Genomic DNA, 10485 nt, shown 5'->3' on the forward strand with positions numbered 1-10485 from the left:
TCTGGCCAATCAAAGGATTCAATAACTCACTAGTGGTAGTATTTCAACAAGTGACTGGTGCCCTGACCAACCTAATATCTACAGAATTGCTTTAATCGGTAGCATACACACCACATTAAGAAAAGGCAAAATTGATTTCTCTGGGTTTGGAAGACTTTCAATGGGACCCACACAGCAGCGAGAGATTTGGGGCCCAGGGGATGAGATAGTAAAGAGGCCCCCTCCCCTTTACTCAGGTGAATTGGTGGCAATTTTAAATGTAGGCATTTTATAGTTTATATAGGAGATATTTATTTTAATCTCGTTGCTCTTCTTAAAATATTTAATTTTTCTTTGTTTCCTTTCCTCACTGAGCTATTATCCCTGTTGGAGCCCCTGGGCTTGTAGCATCCTGCTTTTCCAATTGGGGTTGTAGCTTAGCAAATAATAATAATAATAATAATAATAATAATAATAATAATAATAATAATAATAATAATAATAATAATTCATACCTTTATTTTCTGACCCTGCTTTGGAGGGCTACCCCGGGGTCATTTTTAAAAAAAGGCCCCCTCCGTCCCCCCTTTAGTTACGTCACTGGGGCCACAGAAATTAGGCTCAAGACATGACCCTTATGCCTATGTTGACCTAAGCACTATTCATTAGCCGATTCTATGGGGTCGCTGCTATGACGGAAAAGGTTATGGTTGATAGTAACATCTCGTTGAGAAGCGACTTACAAATTAGTAGAGGGAAATGTTGAATATTCAAGAGATACTGAAGTTGCAATTGTTTTTTAGACCGGTGTTTCGTTGACATAACTATTAGGTTCTGTCACATGAGCATGAGCAAGAATGGCCAGTATGATATGAGTTAGAACGTGAGTGACAGATGTAATATCGGCAGAGACAAGAGTGATTAGTCTCATGCTCGTAATCAAGATCAGTAAGTGTAAAGAAGAGTAGTTAGTGACATATGGACAATCTCAGGAGAGATTGATATTGCATTTTCACAAGCATTAGTGAGCAGTGTCGCATGAATGCAGAAATAATTGATGTTATATGAATATAATCATGAGGGATCAGGGATATGAAATGAGCATAGATAGAAATATCACATGGGCTGTACCATCCTGTACGTAGTGCAAGGTATGCAGTTAATTCTAATAGTTTTGCTTTCTCCATCACAAATCTTATTACTACTGTTCACAGTATTCTAGAAGTTTTAGTCCAGCTGTGACCAGATTCTGGAGTGATCTTCCTAATCTCGTAGTTGAATTGGTGGAATTCTGAAATTCAATCTAGCTGCAAAAGATTTTATGTTATACTGGTCGACATAAGTCTCTCTTCATAGTTTATTTATAACAGATCTACTTTAACGTTGATACCGATTTTAAAACATTTTATACTTTCATTCAATACTTCTTTTTTTTCGCGCCCCTATCCATACACTAAGGGGTCGGCTGCCTGATGCGCCCTCTCCAATGCCTTCCATCAAAGGCATAATTTTTCACCAAACCTCTTCTCACCATATCATCCTTTACTTTATTTGGCCATCAGATTCTCTGCCTCCCCCTTAACCTTCTCCACCTAAAAGGTTCCATCCATGTGCCCTCCTCACTCCTTCCCCACCATCCATCCTCAACAAGTGCTCACACTATCTCAGTCATGTCATTCTTATCATCTCTGTAATCTTTACTACACCTGCCATTCTGCTTATTTCATCATTTTCCCATCTTTCAAACAGCGATATACTCATATAATCCACCTTAGGATTCTCATCTCTGTTCTCTCAAGCTTTGCTTCTTCTTTTCGCCTTAAAGCCAAAGTTTCCGATCCATAGATTAACACTGGTCTTATTACTAACTATGGATCCTGACTTTCTACTTCTCATATATAGTTTAATTCTCTCCTGGCAGGGCTACTTTCCTAGTTGGACGTAGGGCTTGTAACATCTTACTTTTTCTAACCAAGGTTGTAGCTTAGCTAATAATAATAATAATAATAATAATGATAATAATAATGGACTCCAGTATAAGTGACTGCTTATCACGAGCATAAGTGATCATTGGCAGATGAACTGCAAATAAGATTTACAAAGGGGGTTAGGGGAGGTAACACTGCTCATGTTATACTGTTTTAAGAAATTAATATACCCAGAAATATCTTACGTGGAATGTTTCATTTTGCTTTTGTTTTAAGCAATTTACTTATTATTTTTTCAGCTAATTTCCGGGAACATAACGCAGCTGAAAGTCAAAGACCTGAAATTTATCCAGCTGGGAGGTTTTTGTGCTTCATGGAGGTAAAGCGACTACTGCTGGCTTTGATCGTATGGGGATCATCTTTTTACATACTTTTGAAAATCTCTCTAGTTGATACTTATACAAGGAAAGCTCGGCACTGCTTCATGATTGAAAGTAAGTATAGAAACAACTTTTCCCTTCCATTTAGAGTTAGGCCTTGTTTGTCATGTACTTTCGCCTGTAGTTATATCTGATGTTTTCCTACACCCTACTCAATTCATACCAATGTCTGCTTGTGTGTAGGTCTGCTAGCTTCTCTGTATTTTCTTATCCCATTGATGAAATTGGGTAGGAGGAAGGAATAAAGACAATCAGTGGTGGGATTAGGAAATAAAAAGTTTAGAATTAAAAAAAAAAGTATTTGAGGTCTACTTGTGTGATGGAAGTGAATAACAGATGTAGGCGTACAAGATGTTGTCAAGAATAAAGTAAGCGAATAAAGATATCCTGGTACAGTAACAGAGGAGAGAAAAGTAGATAAGAAATTAACTAAATGAGAATTAAATGATCTTTTATAGGAAAATGAATGCAAAGAGGATTGGGGAATGCTGTCATGAGTCGATGGAGAGAGTATTTTGAATATTTATAATATTTAGAGGATAGAAAAGAAGTAGAACAGTAAGTTACATCTTAAAAGAGTTAATATAAAGAAAAAGAACCGAAAGAAGCTGGTGAAAGAGTTTTAAAGTATCTAGAAAAAGAGAGAGTTGAGAATGTCTATCTTTGCTCATCATATCTATTTTATATCCCTAGTGCTAAACCACAAAGAAGACCTCGGGTTTAAAGACCAGATATTTGAGCCTTTGCTGACTCTTTATAAACAGAAAGCTGCTGGAAAATTAGCTCCAGGGAAGAAGAAGTAAGTAATGTTTCAAGTATTTTACCTTCATGGTTTTGAACACTTCGCTAAACTCAATTTAACCAACTTTAGATATTAGGGCTGAGCAAGACTTAGAATATAGTAAGCATTTGCTTATTTTTCTTTGATTTTACATTATTTTGATGCTCCAAAATAGCAACAATAATACTATCGATACTAACAACAAGATATTCTATAATGATAAAAATAAATATATCTCATATCCATCACCATAGTAACCTCTTTTCAATGCAGTTTCAGGAAGGGAAATATCCCTCGGGTACTGCTTTGGGCAAGACCTTTTTGGGGAACATACTGGTACGAGCAAACCTCACACATCCGGAATAAACTCTGCCCTCTTCCCTGCGAAGTGACATTTGATGTGAAAGAGGTAATCATACAGAAGTTATTCCATTATTGCCATATTGATCTCATTTTAATTCAGAAGATTATATATAAGTGAAGAAGGTGGAGAATGTGAGAATAATACGGATAAAGCATAATACCCAGTATACCAGGGTAGGGGTATGGCAGAGTTTTGATTGAAAAAGTAATGCAGAGTGACAGAATGCAGTGTTTGTTTAGACAAGGAAGAGATTGTGTGAATCAAGTAACAGGTGCAAAACAGATATGTGATTAGTTTGATAATAAAGGAAAAAAATGTATGTAAAATACATACATAAAACGACCCGAAGACTGAGAATGATTACAATTCTTTTTAATGGAAGTGAAATGTGTGTTGGAATATGTAGCCATAGGAGTGACTGGTTCGATGTAAATGGTTGTTTGAGATGAAGATATATCTCTGTTCCATGCCTTTTCAACATCTTTACAGATGGATTGACGTGGGAAGTCAAAAAAAGGAAAAATATATAAGTGCAAAGTTGCGAGACACAAAAGTAAGTCTGCAGTACCTGATGTTCATAGATTATACAATACTGATAACAAACAATAGATAAAGACTGCAGAAACTAGTGAAAGGTAAACAAACTGTTTGTTCTATCTATCTACTACGATACTTCCTCCAATTTTTGGAGGTAGCCAACATAGAAAAGGAGGATTTTTCTTATCACTGTTCCTTCATGCCTGACTGGGACCTCAGCCGAGTTTGGTTGGTGCTGCTAGTGTGCCACAGCCCACAGCCCACCCCGTTATCCACCACAAATGAAGCTTCATATGCTGATTCCCCTACTGCCGCTACCTCAGCGGTCACTAAGTTGATCCAAGGTAGCAGCAAGGCTTCTCGGAACTGCATCACAATTGCTCGCTGTTCATTCCTATTTATAGTACGCTCTTTTGCCTCTTGCACATTTATCCTCCTGTCACCCATAGATTTCCTCACTCCATCCACCCACCCAAACCTTGACTTTCCTCTTGTAATTCTCTCATCAACTCTTGCATCATCACCCTTCTCAGCAGACGGCCATTTTCCATTCTCTTTATTTGGCTAAACCACCTCAACGCATTCATATCCACTCTAACTGCTAATCAATTTCTCACACCCGTTCTCACCCTCACTACTTCGTTCATAGCATTATCCAGTGGAGATACTCCAGCCATACTCCTCAGACACTTCATCTCAAAGATATTCAATTTCTCTCCCTCCCTCACTTCCATCCACCACAACTACAACCCATACAACACAGTTGTTATAATCACTTACTCATATGGACCTTTTTTACATTCATCCCTAACTCTCTATCCTTCACCACTCCCTTCACTGGCCCTAAAACTTTACATCCTTCATTTACTTTCAGACGTAAATCTGCTTCCACACCAATATTTGCTGCAACAACAGAACCCAAGTACTTATTCTGATCTACTTCCTCAAGTAGTTTTCCATTTAGCACCCTCCCTTCTCGTATATTACATAACCTTACTCTTACCCACATTAAATCTCAACTTCCCTCTTTCACACACTCTTCTAAACTCTGTCAGTATTCGACACAGCTTCTCTTCTGAGTCTGCAACTAATACGGTATCATAAGCTAACAACAACTAATTCACATCCTACTCATGGTGACTTTCAACTATCAATTTCAATCCTTGACCAAGCACACTCGAACATTCACCTCTCTTACAACTCCTTCAACAAACGAATTGAACAACATGGCAACATTACAAAATAAGGGTATATGGAAGCCAGGCATATGTAGCAATTTTAAAAATGTTAGTATTGATGGAGCAATAAATGAAACAGATTTGAATTGGTATTTGAAAGACTTTAGGTGTGAAATATATGAAGCCAAGATTATCAGATGTGTATGAAAGACTGGGAAGAGACTGAATCTTTATGTAAGGAAATGTGTATGAATATATGAAAGGACTGTTCAGCCAAGTCTGTTTTATGAAAGTGAAGTGTTTGTGTTAAATATGAATGAAAGAAGATTTAAGCTGTTTAATTGAACTTTCTACATTTATATGTGGCATAAGAATAATTGGTATGACAAGAAATTTGAATATATGTAGCAACTAAAAAGATTTTCCTTTAGGTGAAAGGACGGATACAAATCTTTTGAGGTGGTTGGGTCCTATGGAAAGGATCAATGTGAGGAAAGGGAGAGAGGTTCCAGAAGAAAGTCTCAAGTGATCTGAAAGAAAAGTTAATTAATGAATTTATTTATGTAACACTTCATTTTCATGACCCATGGAGACAAGGTATTCGGGGGAAGGGGTTTCTTTCAGCAGAGCTAAACTGTAGATAACAAAATCTTTTCATGTTAATTACAGAAAAACGACGTTGATGCAATACTCATCGAGTTAAGAGGGGCAAACGACCCCCAACGCGCAATAAAAGCTCTAGGGCCCAGGAATCTTGACCAACCCTGGATTATGCTGAGCTTAGAGTCTCCACCATTGGCGCTCCCTAAACGCATGTTTGAAGTGTCTCGTTTCAATGGATTCTTCAACCGAACGATGATGTATCGCAGCGACGCTGATATCATACTTCCTCATGGGTTTGTTGTCAGTAAAGAGGATGCAAAATTGCTTCCTCCCGCCTGGGTTGTACCTCCAGTTTTAGAGCAAGGAAATCAGGAAAGAAAATTGGCCGTAGCTTTCATCTCCAAAAACAATGAACTAGTACATTCTGATCGTCTAGAATATGTGAAATACTTCCAGAAATACGCCCCCATTGATATCTATGGAAAATATGGGACTAAGAAATGTGGAAAATCAATGATTGTTCATCTGGGATATAACCCTTTGACCGACAAATGCCTGAAATTGGCTGGAGAAAAATACCTATTTATGTTTTCTTTTGAGAACAATTTTTGTAAAGACTACATCACTGAAAAGGTCTACAACTTCCTTCATTATCCAATAGTTCCTGTGGTTCGAGGACTTGCAAACTACTCCTCGTTTCTGCCTCCGAATTCATACATAAATGCAAATGAATACTCTCCCAAGGAACTGGCTGAAAAGTTACTGTATTTGCAACAAAATCCTGAGGTAAGATTTTTTATGATTATTCTCATTTCTGCCTTTGTACCTCAGGGAATAAATGCATAAATTAATCTCAAACTTATGCCCATATATTACACTGCAATATCTAGAATTTGAAGAATCTTAATATGAATATCAAGAAAGGTTGGAAATGGCATATGATAGAGTGAAATTGAGACAAACTGGTAATTTAGAGCAGGTGTGAAAGTTAGTAAACAAAAATTTTGTTGGGATTGCAAGTGATGTGTGTGGCAAGAGGATTGTTAGAGGAAGCATGAGGAGGGGTAGTGAATGGTGGAATGAAGGAGGGAAGATAAAAGTGGAAGAGAAAAAGAGGGCATTTGAAGAATGGCTGCAGAGTAATAGTGTAGAGAAGTATGAAAGATATACTGTAGAGAGAAAAATGTGGAAGCAAAACGTAAGGTAGCCGAGGCAAAAAGGGCGGCTGACTGGAGGTGGGGTCAGGGATTGGGTCGTTCATAGGAAGAGAGTAAGAAGAAGTTTTGGATAGAAATGAAGAGGGTGAGGAAGGGTGGTTTGAGAATTGAAGAGACAGTGAAAGATGGAAATGGAAGATTGTTAAAAGGATAGGAGGCAAGGAAAAGGTGGGCGGGATATTTTGAAAGTTTATTGAATGTTGAGGATAGAAGCAACATTTGCTTTAAGGCAGACGATAGAAAAACATCGGGAGAAACAGAAAGGATTACATATGGTCTTTATTGACATGGAGAAGGCATACGATCGAGGATCACGTCAGGAGCTGTGGAGGTGTATGAGAGAAAAGAGAGACCCTGAGAAATACGTAAGAATCACTCAAGATATGTATGAGAGGGGACAAGCAAATGTTAAGAGCAGTATAGGTCTAACAGAAAGTTTCCCAGTAAATGTGGGACTACATCGGGGGTCTGCATTGAGCCCTTACCTATTTGATCTGGTCATGGATGTAGTAACACAAGGTATTAGAGATCAGTCTCCTTGGTGTATGCTTTTTGCTGATGATGTTATACTGTGTAGCACTAGGCAAGAGGTAGTAGAAGAGAAACCGGAGGAGTAGAGAAGAGAAATGAAAAATAGAAGATTGAAGATCAGCAGGAAAAAGACAGATTATTTGAGATTGAAAAATGGCGAGAATGGGGAAGTTAGTTTACAAGGAGAGAGATTGAAAAGAGTTAAAAATTTCAAGTATTTAGGATCTACTGTTGCAGAGGATGGTGATCTGGGGGCAGAAATAAACCACAGAATACAAGCAGGATGGAAGAATTGGAAAAAAGTGCGTGGAGTACTATGCGACAGGAAAATAAGGGTTAAGTTGAAAGGTAAAGTACACAGGACAGTTGTGAGACCGGCAATGATGTATGGAGCGGAGACGTGGGCAATAAAAAAGACAGAAGAGAAGAAGATGGATGTGGCAGAGATGAGAATGTTGAGATGGATGTGTGGGGTGACAAGAAGAGATAAGATACGGAATGAGGTAATTAGGGGTACCACAGGAGTTAGAAAACTATCAGATAAGATCCAAGAAAGTAGACTGAGGTGGTATGGTCATGTCATGAGAAGAGATGAGCAGTATATTGGGAGGAGAGTGATGGAAATGGAGGTACAAGGAACGAGAAGGAGAGGGAGACCAAAGCGAAGGTCCGATGGACTGTATCAAGGATGACCTTCGATCAAAGGCATTAACCGGTGATGAGGTGTGGGACAGAAGTAGATGGAGAAAGCTGACCAGAAACATCGACCCCACATAGAAATTGGGAGAGATGTAGACAAAGAAGAAGAAGAGGTGTTGAGGCACCAGTGATGGGAGATGAGAATGAGAAAGAGATTACAAGAGAGGAAGTGAGGAGAGCAGTAGATGAAACGAGAGTAGGAAAAGCACCTGGTATGGATGGTGTGCGAACTGAGATGTTAAAGGAAGGGGGTGTGACTGTACTTGAAAGGTTGGTGAGATGGTTTGATATGTGTTTTAGGTTGTCAATGGTGCCACTAAACTGTGTATGTGTATTGTACCACTATATAAGGGTAAGGGAAATGTGCATGAGTGTTGTAATTCAAGAGGTATTAGTTTGTTGAGTGTGGTTGGAAAAGTGTGTGCTAGGGTACTAATTAATAGGATTAAGGAAAAAACAGAAAATGCAATTTTAGAAATACAGGGTGGTTTTAGAAGAGGTAGGGGATATATGAATCAGATTTTTACAGTTCGGCAGATATGTAAGAAATATTTGGCAAAAGGCAAGGAAGTGTATGTTGCATTTATGGATCTGGAGAAATCGTATGATAGAGTTGATAGGGAAGAGATGTGAAATGTAATGAGGTTATATGGAACTGGTGGAAGGTTGTTGCAAGGAGTGAAGAGTTTCTATAAAGGTAGTAAAGCATGTGTTAGGATAGGAAATGAAGTGAGCGAGTGGTTTCCATTGAGAGTGGGGCTGAGAGATGTGTGATGTCACCGTGGTTGTTTAACTTGTTTGTTGATGGAGTGGTGAGAGAGGTGAATGCTAGAGTCCTTGATCGAGGATTGAAACTGATAGACGAGAGTGATTATGAATGGGAGGTAAATCAGTTGCTGTTTGTGGATAATACTGTACTGGTTGCAGACTTGGAAGAGAAGCTTGGTCGATTAATGAGAGAAGGAAGGAAGTTGAGAGTTAATGTGGATAAGAGTAAGGCTATGAGATGCACGAGAAGGGAGGGTGGGCGAGATTGAATGTCATGTTAAATGGAGAGTCACTTGAGGAAGTAGATCAGTTTAAGTACTTGGGGTCTGTTGTTGCAGCAAATGGTAGAGTGGATGCAAAGTGTTGGGGGCAGTGAGGGGAGTGGTAAAGAATAGAGGGTTAGGCATGAATGTAAAGAGAGTTCTGTATGAGAAAGTGATTGTGCCAACTGTGATGTATAGATCGGAATTGTGGGGAATGAAAGTGACGGAGAGACAGAAATTGAATGGGTTTCAGATAAAGTGTCTGAGGAGTATGCCTGGTGTATTTCGATTAGATAGGGTTAGGAACGGAGTAGTGAGGTTGAGAACGGGTGTAAGAAAAGATTCAGCAGCTAGAGTGGATATGAATGTGTTGTGGTGGTTTGGCCATGTTGAGAGAATGAAAATTGGCTGTCTGCCAAAGAAGGTAATGAATGCAACAGTTGATGGGAGAAGTACAAGAGGAAGGGCAAAGTTTCGGTGGATGGATGGAGTAAAGAAAGCTCTGGGTGATAGGAAGATAGATGTTAGAGAGGCAAGAGAGCGTGCTAGAAATAGGAATGAATGGCGAGCGATTGAGACGCAGTTCCGGTAGGCCCTGCTGCTTCCTCTGGTCGCCTTGGTGACCGCATAGGTAGTAGCAGTAGAGGATTCAAGGTATGAAACTTCATCTGTGGTGAATAACGGGGAAGGGTGGGCTGTGGCACCCTAGCAGTCCAGCTAAACTCGGCTGAATCCCTTGTAAAGGTGGGAAGAACAGAGAGAAGAGAGGTCCCCTTTTCTTCATATGTTTGATGTTGGCTACCCCCCAAAATTGGGGGAAATACCTTGGTAAACAGATAGAACAGTTGAAACTGGCATAATGCATGTGTTTGCATCAACCGATATAATGTTGTCTGCATAATAAAATTTTAACGTTATTTTTTTTACATTATCTTGAATATCTCATACTAATGAATAAACGCAAATCTCTTAATTCGCAGGAGTACCAGAAATATTTCGCGTGGAAAAATCACTTCCAGCCTTCGACCATCGGAGGAGAGAGAACCTTCTGCCACCTGTGTGCCAGGTTGTATGACCCTCAGATGTACGAGCATCGAGTCATTGAAGACTTTGAAGACTGGTTTGTTTACAAGTCCGAGTGTTGGAGCCCAATATACACTCAAGATCTTCGTAATGCAAAGCGACACAAATAATGAA

General features: G+C 39.1%; 1 protein-coding gene across 1 annotated transcript; it reads left to right on the forward strand.

Moving 5' to 3' along the window:
• Positions 1-1055: 1055 nt before the first annotated feature.
• Positions 1056-10485, forward strand: LOC137652957 (4-galactosyl-N-acetylglucosaminide 3-alpha-L-fucosyltransferase FUT6-like). The gene is made up of 6 exons (XM_068386350.1): positions 1056-1116; positions 2207-2401; positions 3041-3146; positions 3402-3537; positions 5877-6596; positions 10269-10485. Exons 1-6 carry the CDS (start codon positions 1056-1058, stop codon positions 10479-10481), a joined length of 1431 nt encoding a protein of 476 aa, XP_068242451.1. The 3' UTR covers positions 10482-10485.

This window comes from Palaemon carinicauda, chromosome 14 (assembly GCF_036898095.1).
Source record: "Palaemon carinicauda isolate YSFRI2023 chromosome 14, ASM3689809v2, whole genome shotgun sequence".
Classification (NCBI taxonomy): Eukaryota; Metazoa; Arthropoda; class Malacostraca; order Decapoda; family Palaemonidae; genus Palaemon; species Palaemon carinicauda.